Source organism: Archocentrus centrarchus, chromosome 3 (assembly GCF_007364275.1).
Source record: "Archocentrus centrarchus isolate MPI-CPG fArcCen1 chromosome 3, fArcCen1, whole genome shotgun sequence".
In the NCBI taxonomy this organism is placed as follows: domain Eukaryota; kingdom Metazoa; phylum Chordata; class Actinopteri; order Cichliformes; family Cichlidae; genus Archocentrus; species Archocentrus centrarchus.
Genome location: NC_044348.1, coordinates 35,473,444 through 35,491,911, shown reverse-complemented (window position 1 = coordinate 35,491,911; position 18,468 = coordinate 35,473,444). Strand labels below are relative to the sequence as shown.

General features: G+C 45.8%; 2 protein-coding genes across 3 annotated transcripts in view; both read left to right on the top strand.

Moving 5' to 3' along the window:
* Nucleotides 1-6,666, top strand: part of LOC115772511 (NACHT, LRR and PYD domains-containing protein 12-like) — a 29,949-nt gene extending 23,283 nt beyond the window's left edge. The window contains exons 9-11 of the mRNA XM_030718801.1: nucleotides 3,912-4,085; nucleotides 4,897-5,070; nucleotides 5,650-6,666. Coding sequence (XP_030574661.1) covers nucleotides 3,912-4,085; nucleotides 4,897-5,070; nucleotides 5,650-5,668 — 367 coding nt within the window. The 3' untranslated portion in view covers nucleotides 5,669-6,666. The remainder of the gene's footprint in view (nucleotides 1-3,911; nucleotides 4,086-4,896; nucleotides 5,071-5,649) is intronic.
* A 218-nt stretch (nucleotides 6,667-6,884) lies between these two features.
* The window catches only part of fhod1 (formin homology 2 domain containing 1), a 49,074-nt gene continuing 37,490 nt past the window's right edge, over nucleotides 6,885-18,468 (top strand). For both annotated transcript variants that reach the window (XM_030726230.1, XM_030726229.1), the window contains exons 1-3: nucleotides 6,885-7,119; nucleotides 14,806-14,912; nucleotides 17,397-17,461. In XM_030726230.1, coding sequence (XP_030582090.1) covers nucleotides 6,955-7,119; nucleotides 14,806-14,912; nucleotides 17,397-17,461 — 337 coding nt within the window. In that variant the 5' untranslated portion in view covers nucleotides 6,885-6,954. The remainder of the gene's footprint in view (nucleotides 7,120-14,805; nucleotides 14,913-17,396; nucleotides 17,462-18,468) is intronic.

Here is an 18,468-nt window from a genome sequence, read left to right as displayed (position 1 = left end):
CTGGAACGCTGATGCACAGGCTGACGTCCACTGCCATTTCTTTTCTTTGTTCAGCAGTTCATTCAACGGCTTTAGCACAGTGGCCAGATCAGGGATAAAGCGTCCATAATAGTTTAGCATTCCTAGGAAAGATCGAAGTTTACTTACATCGCCTGGTGCTGGTGCTTCCACGATGGCACGTACCTTCTCCGGTGACTTGTGGAGCCCAGCAGCATCGATGATGTGGCCCAGGTATTCCACGGATTCCTGGAAGAAGAGACATTTCTCTTGCTTGAGGTGCAGGCCGTATTCCTCTAGCCTGCTGAGTACTGCATCTAGAGTTTTCAGGTGTGTCTGCTTGTCAGGACCACTGACCAGTATGTCGTCCAGGTAGCAGTGAGTGTGTGGCAGTCCAAGGAGCACCTGGTCCATTGCCTTCTGGAACAAGGCGGGCGATGACACTACACCAAACGGCAAGCGGTTGAAGCAGAACAGTCCTTTCTGTGTTGAGATGGTCAGCAACTTCTTGGAGCTCTCTTCTACTTCCATCTGTAGATATGCATTAGATAGATCCAGTTTACTGAAGCGTTGACCTCCAGCGAGAGAAGCAAACAAGTCCTCAATACGTGGAATTGGGTACTTGTCGATGCAGAGAGCTGGGTTGATGGTGACTTTGAAGTCCCCGCAGAGTCTCACGGCGCCGTCCTTCTTGTTCACAGGCACCACTGGCGTAGCCCAGTCACTATGCGCCACAGGTGAGATGACGCCAAGCTCAGTGAGGCGTGCCAGCTCAGCTTCCACTCGCGGTCGAAGAGCATATGGCACATTGCGTGGTGGGCAGAATTTGGGTACACTGTTTGGTCTTAGAGTGAGCCTGGCTTTCACTCCTCTCATGGTGCCTAACTTATCGGAGAAAACAGCGGAGTGTCTCTTTAACACTGTCTCTAAGCTGTCTGTCTGTCTGTACTCAATTGCATGTACAGTCTTTAAGTCTCTCCAATTTAGTTGAATGGCTCTCAGCCACTCCCTGCCAAATAATGGTGGAGCATCTGCCTTCACCACATACAGTGGCAAGACAGCGTGTTGCTTGTTCAATGCCACTTGCACTTTAACAACTCCTTCTGGTGCCAAAGGCTCTCCTGTGTATGTCTTTAGTATGATATCAGTGGGTTGCAGAGGAAACTTATGCAGCTTTCGTTTGTACAGTTCCCAAGGAATCAATGACACTGCAGCCCCTGTATCCAATTCCATCTCCATTTTCTTTCCGTTAACTGTTGGCACTACTGATATGCGTGAATATTTCCCTTTCTGAGACACTGCATACAGTCCCAAGTCACTGTCACTATCCGATTTCGTTCCTTCACTTTCACTTTCATTCGCCTCGACGTGATGGATCTTTTTCTTTCTATCTTTCACGCTGCGTTTGTGTGCATTGCTTTTCTGTTCAGGCTTAATATCTTTGTTTTTATGTTCTCTTTCATGACTGCTTTTTGATTTACTCCTGCACATTCGTTTCGTGTGGCCCTTCCTGACTGCTGGTCTTTGTACCAGCAGTCATCATCACTATGATTTCCCTTCCCACAGCGGCGGCATTTTTCACCTTGCGAAAACACTGCGTTTACTTTCAGGGAATTACTTAACTGCTGTACGTCGCGTGCTGCTGTCTCTGCTGACACTGCATGTTCAACAGCTTTCTTGAACGTGAGGTTTTCCTCAGTCAGAAGGCGTTTCTGCACAGCTTCGCATTTCAATCCGCAAACAAATCTGTCCCTCAGAGCGTCCTCTAGGTAAGCCCCGAACTCACAGTGTTCCGATAGCTTCTTGAGCACTGCTACATACTGTGCTACCGTTTCTCCTTCCCCCTGATTTCGCTTGTGGAACCTGAACCTCTCGGCTATAACGAGCGGTTTCGGTGTGAAGTGATCTTTAAGCACAGTCACAGCCTGTTTGTAAGTCATTGTGCCAGGTGCCACGGGAGCTACTAAGCTACGAAGCAGTCCATACGTTTTAGGTCCCATCACACTGAACAGTACTGAAACTTTCTTAGCCTCATGAATGTCATTAGCCACCACGTAATGCTCAAAACGTTCAATATACGTTGCCCATTGCTCACCAGACTCATCGAAAATGTCCATATGTCCATATATTCCAGCCATCATACGTCTTTCTGGGATTACGTGCACTGTAGATGAACTCGAAGCACTCGATGTCCTTGTATCCGCAGATGTAACACTAGCTGCACTCGGGCCCTCCGATGATGGTTGGCTCATAGTTGATCAGCACATTAGCTATCCAAAAACGCGGGTGTTCATTTCGGTCCAAAAACTTGCACAAAGCTGACTTAACTTTCACAGCCAGTCGATGAAAAGTATTCCGAAATACACGACTCGTCGCCAATTTATGTTATGTTGCTCCCTTATAGTGTCACTAAGTAAACATTATTACTCGACACACAGAGCATGGAGGACAACTTCTTGCTGGTTCACTCATTTGTTTATTATCCTACTGTTGCTATCAGAACCCCTGTATGCCCTAGTGGCGGTCTGCCCCTCTGGTGGTAAGTATTGGTAGGACATCTCTAGGTTCATACATCACAGTGGGATTCAGAAGGTGGAGGAACTTTAAGATCAGCTGTAGTGTCTCTGCATGGGGAGAAGAACCACAGCTTTCTATTGTAGCTGCAGTAAATGATGTTGGTGTGCAGGCTGTGATCAGCTGACCTGCTGCTGCTGCTCTGAGGTTTACTGCTCTGTGTGGATGAAGTGAACTCACAAAGATGTAACCCAGTATTTCACAGCTCTCTGAGCTGATCTCCATCCCCTACACTGACAGCATACAGGCTGTAGAAATGTTGGATTCAGTGACCTCAGCATCAGCAGCTTTGATTCAAACTCATCTCTGCTGCACTGATGTAACCTGTAACTCTGACCATGAACACAGCCTCTGTGCACCAACACAGAGCTTTACTGTAAATACAGTACAACAAGCTAACCTGTTTATCACACACTAAACTGCAGTATTTTCATACAATCTTTTTAATTAAACAAAGTCAGCATACTTCAGTTTATTTTCCAGTCCTTACCTTTAATTCTAACCTCTCTTCTTCCTCTCCTGTCCTCTTTCTCCATCTCTGAGTGAACTTCTCTCTCTTTGCTTTCCCTGAAATACAGCAGCTCTGCTTTTAGCTAGCTGTGTAACAAACTGCACACACTTTGTGTGTTTGCTGATATTTGTTGAGCATTTAGAAACACTGCATTTAAAATTACCTGCCACATGTTACTCCCTTCATGCTCGCTCCTCTTCAGTAGCACTTATTAAGCTGTTTATGTGCTGCGAGCTCAACTTACAGACTCGGTCCGGCCCGCTGTAACCCCTGATTATAGCGCTATAAATGATACATAAATTATATGGGTTTGTGTATTTAATCCCTTTGTACCCGATAAGCCCTGGTGATGGAGGATACACCAGTACGATTGTCTCTTATATGTTATTACTCCTCCGTTTAGGCTCAGATCATTTGATGTTTGACGGCGCACTGACCGGAAATGCAAACTTCTCTCTGACATGTTAAAAAGTAACGAGTCTGTTTGAAAATGTAAGAAGTAGAAAGTACAGATACTTGTGTAAAAATGTAGGGAGTAAAAGTAAAAAGTAGTCAGAAAAAAAAATACTCAAGTAAAGTACAGATACCTGAAAAATCTACTTAAGTACAGTAACAAAGTATTTGTACTTCGTTACTTCCCACCTCTGGTCTTATCATTATCATTATATAAGGGCATAAATTGGTGGTGATGTGTGTAACAAGATACTGATAATAACAAAAGCCCCTTAAATCATTTTAGATAAAAGCCTGTTGATTAGGAAAAGTACTGTTAAAACACATCTGATTGGATCTTCAGCTGTTTTATCTCCACATGTGATTCTTTATTCAGATTGAGGGGCTGCAGCTTGTCAGAGATCAGCTGTTCTTCTCTGAGCTCAGCTCTGAAGTCCAACCCCTCCCATCTGAAGTATCTGGACCTGGGTCACAACAAGCTGGAGGATTCTGGAGTGAAGCAGCTGTCTGAGCTTGTGAAGAGTCCACGTTGTAGACTGGAGACTCTGAGGTGAGTAGAAGGTTGGAGTCGGTCCATCCTGTTTCAGCTGCACTGGACATTCAGCGTTTTGTGTAAACCTGTAGTCCTCTCTGTGGCTGCTTACAGCTGAGAGGAGAACAGAGACAAAGATGGCGACGAATCAGCAGCCACGATCTTTTTGTGTTCTTGTGTTTAATTTGATAAGAAGACGCCAGGGTTATTATAGTTAACGAAAACGAATGAAACAGCGAAAACTGAAATTGAAAAAACATTGTTGTTAACTGAAATAAATAAAAACTACAATTAAAAGGAAAAAACGATAACTAACTAAAAATGTATTGTGAGTTTAAAAACTAACTAAAACTAACTGAAATTATAGATAAAATGATCTTTCTTTTCTTGTTTGTCATTTTATTTAAAAGCCTTGTTCAGATCATTTTTCTGCTCTCTGAGTTTAAGCTGGGAGCGCTGTCAGGCAGCTGTGTGCGTGCGTGTGCACGAGAAAGCGGCAGAGTCGCTCTGAACCGACGTAACCTGACGTTCACCTCTGGAGAAACGTGACTACTCGTCGGGTCCACGCAGCCGCAACGCTGTGATGAACCTGTTCAGTCCTTGTGCGTTTACTTTATCAGTGAGAGAATAACAATCAGGAATAATAATCAAAGCATCAGTATAAGGACTCACAACTGTCAGCAGATTCCTGGAGGGAGACTGCTGTCGGAATGGACGTGAGGAAATGAAGGAAGTGGAAAAACAGGGACAAATATGTTTGCAGCCAAAATACACACCTTCAGAGAACCCTCTTGTGACTGAATAATTTTATAGTTTTATTTTCTTTCAGATTGCACTGGTGTAGCTCCGAAGAAATCAGCTGTACTTCTCTGAGTTCAGCTCTGCAGTCCAATCCGTCCCATCTGAGACAGCTGGACCTGAGAGGAAACAAGCTGCAGAGTACAGGAGTGCAGCAGCTCTTTGAGCTTGTGAAGAGTCCACAGTTTAGACTGGAGACTCTGAGGTGAGTCAGTCAGTGCCTCTCTGGACAGTATTGTAACTAAACACAGTGTCAAAGGACAGATCCTGTAAGTGTTTCCTGTAACTATGCAGGCTTCTCAGGTCCTGGATCCTCTGAGAGTGAAGACAGGCTTCTCAAAGAGAGAGAGACCTCATCCAGCCAATCAGATTCAACCAGAAAGGGCAACTAAGCAAACTAACTGTCATTTTGTCACAGGTCTGAGATCAGTCTACCAAAGCCTGCAAATCGCTGGCTTGTATTTCAGAAACTCCATGTTGCCTGAGATCAGATCTGCTCAAATCCAGTCGTCGTATTCGTATATCTGTCTCTCACTAAAGCAGTAATGAAGCCTCGAGAACTCTGAGCAGGTGAAACAGACTTGATGCTGAAAGCATCTGCAGGTCTGTGAGCTTCAAGCTGAGCGTGGTCATGTTAACATGAAGAGCAGAGAGAAAGCTGGATCACTGCACGGCCGCTCTGACTGAGGTCCCTGCTGCACTTCATGCTGGATGTGCTGCATCACTCACAGCTGATGATGAGTCTCTGTAAACACTCATACAGTGTTTCCTCTTCTCTCCACAGATGGCTGCCATTTTGGTAAACAGGGCGATGCTGTGGAGAAGCTGTGACCTGATGATCCACGGAGGTGGGAGCAGCAGCAGGTTGTGGGCGGAGACCCTCTGCCTGTGTTAGTGGGAGGTGCAGAGCAGAGCTTCATCCAGCGGTTACTGACGGAGGAACAAGTGCAGAAAACTGATGTGAACACTGCCACAGATAATCCTCATATTATGCTTTAGATGTCTGATTGTAAAGGGCAGTGTACATATGTTGAATGTGCGTCATTTTATTTGGATTAACTTCAGCAGAAAAAGTTTTTTGTTTGTTTTTTTACTGCTACTTCTCACATTTTTATGATGGCTTTTCCTGTACTCTTGAACAGTCATGTATTTGCAGTCGTGTGTTTTGATGACCTTCACTGAGGTTTCACGTCAGCATCGAGGAGCCTTTTCTGTCTGATTGCACTGTTTATTAACACTAATATTTTTAGCATCACTCTTTCAGCTGTGGGGGAAAAAACAAACAGGAGACAAAACTGAGTGAAAAGCTTTGTACTGCAGTCAGTCAGCCACCAGAGGGCGCTGCTGAACAACAAGCTGATTGTCCTCATGAGACCTCGGTAGCATCGCAGTGTTTTCATAGATCTGCTCATTTTGTCACACTGGGCCATGAAATAAAAGTCATATTTACATGCAGGCATCAGCATACGTCATTCCTGATGGGTCGGCTCAGCGCCGTGTCCTGAAAGCACACACAGGCATGTCCAGATACACACACACCACCGGCCACTGTGAGACACATCACACAGCAACATCCTTTACTCAAGGAGAGCAAAGAAGAAGAGAGACATATTATCTGTTTGTTTGTTAACCAGTATTGATACTGATTGGAGGATGGTGCTGCTACAAAATAGAAGTGTCTAACCCGGATTAGCAGCAACTGTCCATCAGCTCTGACTGTGGCAGTTTGACTAGTTATGCATGTTTATATGTATGTACACACATATATACTTTATTGTCCTCTTAGGAAGATTTGTCATGGACTCAGGTGCTGTCACAGAACCTGGCTTCATAAAAAATCTTTTAAAAACTGACAGAATGAGAAACAAATACCATCTCCTCCTCAGAAAGGTGCTCTGTTGAGAATTTGTTGGGAAAGCGTTTGTTTTACTTTGAAAGCGCCGGAAGTGCGCGCGCATGCGCTGCCGGCAGCTTTATTTCCGGAGCTGGAAACTTTCTCCTCATTTAAAAGTCCTTCCAGCGGAGGACGGACACACACCGACAGCTCGCACTTTTTTTTTAGCCGCAGTCGGGTCGCGGTCGCACGGCCATGGCCTCCATCGTCTGCCGGGTCCAGTACCTGGAGGACTCGGATCCGTTTATCTGCACAAACTTCCCCGAACCGCGGAGACCTCCGACGGTGGACCTGGAGGAGAACCTGCCGCTCAGCGAGCAGATTGCCGGGATCCACAAGCTGCTGGAGGCGCCGCTGAAGGTGGGTCACCGACGGACTACCTGCTTAACCTGCCCGGAGCTTTAAACGCTTTACAGCAAAGTGTGGCAATAAGCTTTAAAATGTAGTGACGGAGAAAAAGAGGAGCTCAAAGCCTCAGAGACGATTCGCTGAAATCCGTGCAGTTTGAATCATGGCACACCTCCGCAGCAGCTCTTATTTCCATTGAGTACAGAAGGATCGGCTTTATTAATCCTCGTTTATTGAGGCTGTATCAGATTTTTCAGATGAGAGCTTTTTCTGTGGCTGCTTCTGTTTATTCGGTCCTAAGTCCACTTTTCCTGTCAGGGATTCAGACTCGATCAGAACTTAATAACTGCACTCAAGTATTTAATGAAGGTACAAAACTCTATAATGTGCCTTCAAAAAATGGGTAAAATGTTATAAACTGAATAAATGCAGTTTGAAGTGAAAACAAACTGAAGAATCTGAAATAAGAAACTAAAACCGAAGGCTGGATCTCCACGTGTAATCTGGGGACACCTGAGAGGTTTAAGGGAGCAGCTCAAACCCTTCAGCGTCCCCACAGGGGGAACCATCACTGCTTTATGACTTCCATCACTTTATTTAGTCTTCCTTCTCTAACAGCTGTGAAGGAGTCGCCCAGAAAGGCTCCCTGACTCTGAGATCGGTGTGGCAGAGCGCCGTCCTGCTCAGGCTGTTTGGAGCCATGATCAGGTGGATGGTGGTCCTCACAGCAACATCCATGTTGCTGTGACATGTTATTTAACATGTCAGTGGTTTTAAGGTTCTGCTTGATTGGTGTATTTTTTTAAAGTTCTGTTATTTATAGATTCTTATATGAATCGTGGATGTAATTTACTCCTATGGAATAAATGCAGTGCAGTCAGACTTCAGTATTTCCCTCTTCCCCTATCAAATTATAGAGACCTCAGATCACCCTAATAGAGCACTTGGCTCTCAGACTGCTGGCTTACTTGTGGTTCCTAAGAGCAGACTGGGAGGCAGAGCCTTCAGCTTTCAGGCCCCTCGTCTGTGGAACCAGCTCCCAGTTTCCTCCCCCACCCCCCAGCCTGATAGATACCCCCCCTGTGCCCGGCTCTGCCTGAGGTCTCTTTTTATTCAAAGGGAGTTCCTCCTCCCCTCTGTCGCCTGGTGCTGCTCACAGGGTGAGCAGGTCTGTATAAATCAAACTGAAGAGCGAGGAGTGTCACTGCCCTTTAAACATGTTTGTACGCAGAGTCTCTCCACAGTGATCCGTCCTGTCAGAGCTGAACACGGGCTGGAGGTGCTGAGTTTTATGCGTCGCTGTTTGGAAAAGCGGAATAAGCTCTGAGCTCCTGTTTCCTGTTGCTTGGCTGACTAATGGTGCTGCTTTGTGCTAAGGAGTCTGTTTTTCCAAACAGGAAGTGACTGCAGCGTCCTGTCACTCAGGCTCACTCAGCATTATGTCAGCGTGCTGTCACACTGCAGTTATTTTATATGTAAGCACACATTCCACAGTTATCATAGAGGCTGAAGTACACACTCCAAGATAAAGTGATTACACAACATCACTGACAAAAACCCCGTCTGTTCTCTGAGAGCTTCATCCTTAAACTGTGTCAGGATCTGTGGCGTTAGGACCCACTCTGTGCTTCAGTCAAGATCAGCTGTGATGAAGACATGATGGAGCTGTGGCTGCTCACAGGCTGACCCCAGAGCAGCGATTTTTCATGTTTAACCGTTTTTGTGACCGCAGACGAGTCTGATCTCACAAACTAAAGGTTTCTGTCCCACATGGACTAAAACTCTCCGAAGCTTCCTGAAGATCAGAGAAATGATTCGCCCGACTTAAAGGCTGTAATTAGACTGCGCTTTCACTATCAGACGGTGTTTTGGTTACCAGTGTTGAAATCTGTTCATCTGCTCTTTATTTCCTTTTACGCCTAAAATCATTACCTTGAGCCTTTTGTCACCTTCCTGTGTTCTCAGTCACGCACCTGGTTAAGGTGCACTCATTGTACTGCCTTGTGGTAAAAGTGGTATTACACAAAAGTACAGTCATGCACATAAAATTACCTTTTTTTTTTGTTACGTTCTCACAATAGTTTAATTTTGAAAGGTTTTAAAACATTTTTGAACACTTGTATTTGCAGTAAGTACTTTTTTAAAGCTGCAGCATGTTCACGCAGCAGCACAAAGCGAGAGCGAGCCGGCCACAGCGTCTGATGCCCCCTGGATTCATTCTTCACTGTCACAGCTCAGTGAGGCCATGTGGACCTTTTCACCTGTCAGAGGAATCCTTTTGTAATGACTCGGCCCTGCAGAAACCTGCTGCTCATGAATGAAAGAATTAAATAAATTAAGCTCCTTTTTATATGGAAGCTGCCATGAAACCCTGCAGAACTTTTAGTCCTTTGTTCAAAGATCCAAACGTTTCTTCAGGCTTTTGGTTGATAAAGAAATGAAATAAAAATCCTCTTCGACATTAAATTTGGGGTAAGTTTGTCGGATCGGTGGTCCTCGGTGGAAACAGCTTTAACAGGAACTCCAGAGGATGGCGATGGCCCATCAGAAGCTGTGTGCTGTGAACAGTTAGTCCATCCAGTAAGAGTAATTTACTGATGATGACTCTCATGCTTCCCTCATCTGTCTTGGCCCTGCTGCTCTAAATGCACAAGTAGTTTTCCAGGACAAATTTCCAGCTTTTAAGCTTTTCCAGCTTGTGGAACGTCAGCGTTTGAGCTACCGAGGTCACAGCTGCACACAGGAAAATGGGAGCCATGACTTCCAGAAGCTGGTGGAGGCTCTCAGAGCCTTTGGTGAATCCAGAACCACACTTGTTCCAGCTGAAAAGCCTCTCATGTGTCCCTCCATGCTCCTAGAAGAAATGGAGCTGTGCAGCTTTGGGCAACGATCAGGCTGCAGTGACCACAAGCATGCAGCAGTGATGAGAAGCTACAGCAGCTGTGCACAAACTAAGGCAGCAGGAATATGAAGCATGTCAGTCTGAGCTGCCTGATAAGGAATTTTTATTGTCTCAGCAGAATCTTTTTAATCTTTTTATTATTTGACGTCTTAAAGAAGTCGTATCTGTGTCAAATAGGCACATTTTCCCTCTGGTTATTAAAGGAAGGATGAAGCAATCATTACTCAGCAGTTCCTGTTTGAACACGTTCTAATCGAGCTGCAGAAACACAGCGTTTCATGTTTCATCTGTTTCCCTGCGAGCTCCCATTTCTCACTTTTACCAAACTCAGGGATTCATGGCCGTCACGTGATCCTGACAGCAGCCTTCCCGAGGCGGTCGGAGCCTGGCTGGAATTTCGAGCATCAGATAAGCGCCAGGGAACGCTGGTCCCTATAGATTACATTCCTCCACTGACCCCCTAATTGTTCCCGTCTTGCCCCAGGGCTCGACCAGAGGCAGCCCCCCGCCTGCTTGATAGATTTGGTGAGATGATTAAAGTGGTACGGAGACATTACATCTGCTCTTCTGCATGAAGCTGCTTTTCTTGGGTCCTCCTGCTCCACGGGCTGATTTCTGGAGGAAAAGGGTGGGACCTGTAAACAGGAGATAAGCTCAGATGGATGCACAGGCGGATGTAATACTAAGAGCAGCGTGTCGATAAGAACTGAACTTTTCCTTCCTAAAATTTGAAGGCAGCAGTTGCACAAACACAGACTGATACCCACAGTGAGCTTTAAATAGGATCAAAGTAAATTAGCAGCAGTGTTTGTGCATGAACCTGTCAGCTGACTCCGTCTGACCTTTCATGCATGTTACACACAACAGAAGAGCCTCCACATTAGAGCAGCATCATTACTGGAAATGCTCCATCAGCCCAGCCCGCGGCTATAATAAAGCTTAACAGGGCACTGCTTTCACTTCTAATTCAGGTGCTTTGCTGTTAATTAACTCTGCTTTGCAGACAAATAAGGTGTTTATTCTCCCAGAAGCAAATGATAAACTCTCTGCATTCATGATTCAACTGAGGATTACAATATAATAAGGTGACTCTGTGAGCTGCAGAGGCTCGTCTTTATGGACGTCTGAGCCGATGTTGGACATAGTTTGACGGGCTGTTATCTGTTGTGTATCTGTCTGTTAATGTGTTGTCACTGATCCAGGCTGGCCCTGGAACCCTCAGATTGATTGGCACATGCAGGCACATCATCAGGCGCTAATTTTGGGAGCGCTTGATTTGCCTTTGCTTTGCATTTTATTGGCGGAGCACACATTCTCAGAATTAACTGTGCAGCCGTGACCCCCACACATTTGTGTTAACTTGTAATGATTCTGAAAACAAGGTAGAGAATGGCTCATTTATGGCTGCATTTATCTGTGGTTCAAATGGGACTCGTTTTCACTGCTGGATTTAAAGTCAGTTGACCTGAAAACTCGTTGATTTCACTTACAGCTCGTCTGTAGAAGTAAATCCATGAATGACCTGCAGTCAAGGGCGTAGGAATGAGTTTACTATTGGGGGGGGGGGCATATTGGAAACCTGAAAGATCCGTAAATACTCTGAGGTGGGACAAATGCACCTGTCTCCAATATTGGGGGTGGGGGGGACAGTGCCTATGCCTGCAGTTACACCATCAGCTGAAAATGTGGAGGTGAGCCTCCTCCACCTCCTCTGTGCAGCCTCAGTCTGACAGGGAGGGTTTGTGTTGTTGGAGGAGAAGAATGTGGTTCTGCAGGTTTAGCCTTAAAGGAGGTCAGATTTGTGTGATTATTGATTATTCCACATTCATACCTGACCGCGGCTGGCTGAGCAGGATGGTTATAAATAGACACAGAGCCGGCTGATCTGTTTGCTGCTTTGAGACAGTAAAAGGAAGGAATCCATGCTGCAGAAGGTGCAGAAAGTTTGATGTGTTGGGTTCAGTTTGTTTTTGCAGTCATGTGTGAATTAAAATAGTGAAAACACAAAAGCAGGAATAAAGATGGAGCACTGATGGAGCAGCACTGACTGGCTCACAGATGAGCATTTAAATTGATTTTAATCCAACAGCCGTCACAGATCTGTACCAGCTTTGGAAACGGCTGCAAAATATTTACAGCAGTGAAGGTGACGAAGGTTTACTGGCACAAAGATGGAGCTCATTACAGATCATTAGGCCTGCAGCTATTGATTATCTTAAGATTATTCCATCGATTAATCGAGGAATGCTTACATGGTCACATTTTTTTTTAAATAATCGATTGACTCTAATCGTTGCAGCCCCACGGATCATACTAGGTTTGATTTTATTTTTGTAGTCTTTTGAGTTTTTATTCATGGAGCGCCACAGGGTTCTGTACTGGGAGCAGTTTGGGAACATTACGTGTATATAGTGTTGCAGTTACGGTGTTCTAGCTAGCGGTTGATCGCCAGGCGCCGCGCCTGCTGAGACGCCCCTCTCTCCACTCCCCCCGACTCCCGAGGGGCTCCGTCAAAATGTTTTTTATGCTTTAATCCCTGATTAGCAACTAAAAATGGAGCTGCAGTAGAAACTTAATTTGGAGGATGTTTGTGAATAAAAAGCATTACAGCATTAAGCTCATGCAGCCCCAGGTTTTCAACAAAAACAACAGCAGCTGTTTCATGTGCAGTCTGTCTGCACAGCAAGCACAAAGAGGCGGAGCCTACTGAGGTGAGCTCAGGTGGAGCAACGGAAACAGCTGGAGGGCCTTCATCAACCACCTGATCGGCAACATGAAGAAAAGAGAACTTTGTAGCTGCTCCATCCACCCTGTTTGTGTCACACTGAGAAACATCTGCAGTACATAAGTTAAAATATGCTGATGAATTGTTAATACGAAAAATTATTTATCCGATTAATTGGAGTAATCAATAGAATACTCGATTACTAAAATAATCGATAGTTGCAGCCCTACTTGTATTCAGAAAGCCATAGTCAGACATTAGTTTTCAGCACCAGTGGAGCTATGAGAGGCCTTCAAGAGAAAACTACAGGTAGCTGATATTCAAATGTAGGAAATACTTTTAGCAGCTGATCGATAAAACATCTGGTTTATGGGTTTTTTTGTTGTTGTTTTTTGTGTGTATGCTTTTTACATGACTTCTGCAGACCCATTAGTGGAAGGAAGCAGCACTCTGGGACACATTAAATGCATGATATAAGTGTAACTCTTCTGGATTATATGCAAAAATGATCACTATCGATCTAATAAGGCCTGATTTCTGTGTCGGTCCTTCGGACATAACTGAAAATCCTCTCTGAACCTAACCTGACCTCCAGACACGTAACTACACGTCCACAAAGACTGATTACTGCCTAGGCTTCAGAGGTGCTTTCTGGTTACATATGTAGACCCCGTCACTTAATTAACAAGCAGGAGTGGCATTTAGCGGTTAGCATTAGCTTGCTAAATAGCATTAGCACCCCTCCCCCCCCCTCCTCGGAAAGGGGGCGGGGGGGGGGGGGGGGGGGGGGCTGAAAAAAATTGGCTAGAACCCTGAGTTATTTTTATCCATGCAAACAGATGCACACATCAATTAGTTAAACTGCAGCTGACATGTCTTAAAGACATGAAGGCCTGGATGAGCTGTAATATTATACTTTTAAATTCAGACCAAACTGCAGTTATTCTTAAAAACCTCAGAAACATGGTGTCTAACTCTGTGAGCAGCCCGGATCCTTTTCACATTAAATATGTAGGGCTGCTGTCTCACAGTGATGATGTCACACTGCTCCTGAATGGTCAGGTCCCATCACATATTATCCCTGCAGAGCTCTCAGACTGCAGGCTTACTTGTCATTGGTGCAGCCTCAGCTATCAGGCTGTGATGATCCGATGACCCTGACCCATCCTCAGTTATGCTCCTATGAGCCGGGTTTGGATCACTGCGATTCCTTCTGCTGAGTAATGTTGGTGCCCCTTCTTCTAATAATTCTACTGTATCAGTAATTCACAACAACGGGCATCTAAAGGCCCTTTATACTAGAAGTGGCTGGTATAATCTGGATAATTTTCCTTTGTCTTTATTGTGCAGAAACCAGATTATTTACATATGCAAACTCAGTAAAATCAGCTGGAAGGGTCGCGTTTCTAATCTTCATGTTAAAGTCGAGTGTTTTCTGCTGTGCTGAATGTCATCTGTTACATTAATGTAATGTGTAATGAATTTCTGTGTGAAGCAGGAGGACATGGATCTCAGGATGATACTGAGTGAATCTACTGCAGGAGCTTTGCTGCTGCTACACTGCAGTGTGTCATAAATGGATGAATCGGTGCAGAGAAACTGTTCCTGATCAGTTCATTGAAGTTGTCACCTTTTAAATTTCTGTGTTCTGGAGCAAAGCTGCTGATAAAGGAGGATTGTTCCAGGTTAGACCATCTGGGTGTATCTGCTGTGAATGTGCCTGAACCTTCAGGTCAGTGCCCAAATATCAAAATGTGCTCCTGTTGAAGGGTTAGGGTTAGAGATGTGGGTGCAGCTTTAGTGTGGGACTGATGCAGATCAGCAGATATCCGGGCCGGATTATTTTCTCCCACATGAGTTTACAGACAAAGATCCGAGAAGCTCCTCGGTTAAACCGGTCCAGTCAGTTTTGTTTGTTGCTGCAGGATCGTTTTTACCGACAGCAGAGATCAGCGACCTTTCACACACATCTGCAGCTGAGCTTTGTTATGATTCAGTAATTATTACAGCTGATCACCTCTCTGACACGTGTGTGTGTGTGTGTGTGTCTGTGTCTGTGTGTGCACATCAGCTGGAGGACTGCACCCTCCAGTTGTCTCCGAGTGGAAACTATCTGGACCTGGACTCTTCTTTGGCTGAGCAGCGAGACGAGCTGGAGAGCTTCTATGAAGATGTGGCGTAAGAAAAACTTTACGTGTGTGTGTGTGTGTGTGTGTGTGTGTGTGTGTGTGTGTGTGTGTGTGTGTGTGTGTGTGTGTGTGTGTTTCCTGCCAATAGTCTATTTTTAGCATGTATTTTTACAAGTGAGTCATTAATGCAGCAGCCAAACACGTCATGCAAAGACGGGCTGTCCTTGTAACCCCACAAACACACAGAAACAGCCAGACTGGACCCCCCCCCCCGATCCATCTAACAAACAAGTGATGCACCCCCACCCTCCTTCCCCCAACACTGACAGCCTACAAGATACCAAAAGATTCAAATAAGAAATAATGCTGTGGGAAAGGGCTGAGTTAAAAAAAGAAAGGAGCAGCACATTTTTCCTAAAACAAATGATGGTGGTTCAGTTACACAAGTATGGAAGCTCGTTTCCACCACTGAAAAAATACTAAAAAATGCCAACTCAAAATTTAGAGTTCATGAAACTCACAACGTCCTTCAGAGCTTACCGATTGGTAGAGCTACCTCGAAATTTAAAGCTAATAACTCAAAATGTTTCTTAAAATTTTGAGTTAGTAACTTTAAATTTTGATTCATGGATTTTTTTCTTTCATGGATGATAACAAGCTTCCACATGTAAGCATGCTGCCGTTACTTAAAATAATATTAATCAGGGTAATAATAACATCAAAATAGAATAAAGGCCAGTCTCAATAGCTGGGGATTGGTCTCCCTGGGCCTCCACCCAACACACACTCCACCCGACCCTACGACACGTCCTGCAGGCGGTGGCCTACAGGAGGGCGGGTCCATGTCTGCGCCCGGCTGGGCATCATGGGCTAATGCCCGGCCACCAGATGCTCTCCCTCGAGCACCCTCCCCAGGCCTGGCTCCAGGGTGGGGCCCCGTTGACCCTATCCTGGCAGGGGTAACGGTTCCCTTGGTGGCTCTTCTGAACCGCTCTTTGTCTGGCCCCTCACCCAGGACCAGTTTGCCATGGGAGACACTACCAGGCGGCAAAGCCCCTGGACAACATGGCTCCTGGGATCACTGGGACACACAGACCCCTCCACCACGATGAGGTGGTGATTTACGGAGTGCTTCAAAGTAGAGCCGCTGCTCCTCCACATCGAAAGGAGGAAATCTGACTAGGATGCCTCCTGGCGTCTCTTGCATGAAATGGTCTGGGCATGTCCCACTGGGAGGAGGCCCCGGGGCAGACCCAGGACGCACTGGCCTGGGAACGCCTCAGGGGTCCCTCCCAGACGAGCTGGAGGAGGGAGGTCTGGGCTTCTCTGCTTGCTTACTTTTTATTTTTATTTAACCTTTATTTTATTGGGGAAAATCTCACTGAGATTTCAAATCTTTTACAAGGGCGTCCTTGCCTCAGGCTGCTGCCCCCGCGACCCAGCCCGGATAAGCGGAAGAGGATGGATCGCATAAAGGGAACACTTAATTAATGTCAAATAGAAATATAAATGATCAAAATAATAATAAAAGTACTAAAAAAAAAGAGTAGAAATAAAATGAAAATAAGCTTCTAAAAGAGTACATTCATTCATCCATCCATTCACTTCCACTTATCCTGTTCAGGGTCACGGGGGGGCTGGAGCCTATACCAGCAGACATAGTGCGAGAGGCGGGGTACACCTGTACAGGTCACCAGCCTGTCGCAGGGCCAACACGGAGAGACAGACAGCATCCACACCTATGGGCAATTTAGAGTAGCCGATTAACCTAACCCCAGTGTGTGTTTGGACTGTGGGAGGAAACCCACGCAGACACGTATTCTGTGAGGCAGCAGTGCTAACCACCACGCCACCCTGCTGCCAGTACATTTATGAAAAAGCCAAAAACAATGAGCAGTAATAATAATAAAAATAAGTTTGCTGTTCTCCCTGTGACTCTGTGGGTTCTCTGCAGGACCTTATATCCTGCAGACAAGCAGCCACCTTTACATTTCTCCTCCTCCTGCTTCTCCTCCCCTCTCGCTCTCATTCTTTCCGTGCCTCCATGCTGTCGTTCTTTCCGTGCTGGGATCCCAGCATGCCGCGGTCTGACTGCAGCGCCGTATGTGGAAACTGAGCTGTTCTGGGATCACCTCACAGCTTTCTGCCCACAGTCTGTATGTGACGTGATGACGGATTATCCCGACACGCTGCGGTTAATTTGAGCTTTGTCAGAATTAGTTTTAGTTAGAATTTAGTTTTGTTGGTCACCTGAACATGAAAATCTCAAATCTGATAAAACCCACTTCTTTTCCCACAGTAAGGTTTAAAAAAGCCTTTTTTTCCTTTGGAGGTTCTACGTCTGCTTCTATGCTCATCCAGTGCTCTCCCTGTGTGTGTGTGTGTGTGTGTGTGTGTGTGTGTGTGTGTGTGTGTGTGTGTGTGTGTGTCTCTATCACCGTAATTTGATTAAACTAAGGTAATCCAGTCCGTTAGGAAGCTGTGACCCCTGAACTTTCTGGGCTGAGTTGTGATTGTTTCTTATTTTCCACAGGAAAGGAAAGAAGCCCATCGTGATTCTAAGGACTCAGCTCTCTGTTCGCGTCCACAGCATCCTGGGTAATTATCTCCTGCTTTACTTTTTCCCTCCGTCCTCTCGTGCAGCTCAGGACTGATGAGTCAGGGGAAAGTCTCAGTCAGGAGACGCTCTCCTCTCTCTTCCACCGCAGTGACGTGCTGCTTACACTCAGCTGGGAGGATTTCCTGCTCAGAAAATACAGCAGCTGCCTCCTCTGCATGAAGTGGAGCTCAGGGTTTGCCTCTCAGCAGGGTTAGCAGTAGCTCCTCTGAGTAGATTGGAGTAGATTCAGAGTGTCCTCAGATCAGGCTGCTGGACAGTGTTTGCAGGATTAGTAAGACTGACCCTGACTCCGACCACGGCCTGCTACCAAACAGAAAACGCCACCTTCTGTCCTACTCAGGTTTCCATAGAAATGGATCAGATGAGCCCCCCCCCCCCCCCCCCCCCCCGGGCTCGTCCTGGTTACGAGAACAGCGGGCGGGGGGGTGGGGGGGTGAGTCAGGAGTGTCAGGACTATATTAGGAAATGTGCTGATGATGTCACTCATTAGATCCAACCTTTTCCTCGCAGCAGCCTCATCTGTCTCATCTGCAGAAACCAGCAGAACCTGTTTGGCTCATTTCAGTCCTGCGGGTGTCCTACAAAAGCAGACTAATGGCCTAACGAGCTATACCGAGCTTAGTCAGAGCTTTCTGTGGCTCTCTGTACCTGGCAGGGTGAACGCAGCCTTAGTGGGAGCAGGTTATGTTCATGTTTTCTCTGATTCTTTGATTTTCAGCATGTTTTAAATGCTGGGTGGAGTCTCTGTCAGGGAAGATGTTTATACGTTGTGCCAGAGCTGAAACCTGTGCAGACGAGTCCTGTGATATGAAACGGTGCAGCCTGCAGCTGTGCTCCTGGTGGTGGTTACAGGGTGAAACAGCTGTTATTTTCCTTAAAACAACAAAATATTTTAAGTTTCTTGAATTATGCTTCAGCGTTTCTCATCTGATGGAAGTGAAACATCTCCTCCCAGACTTACAGGCGACCTGGCAGCGCTGTCAGG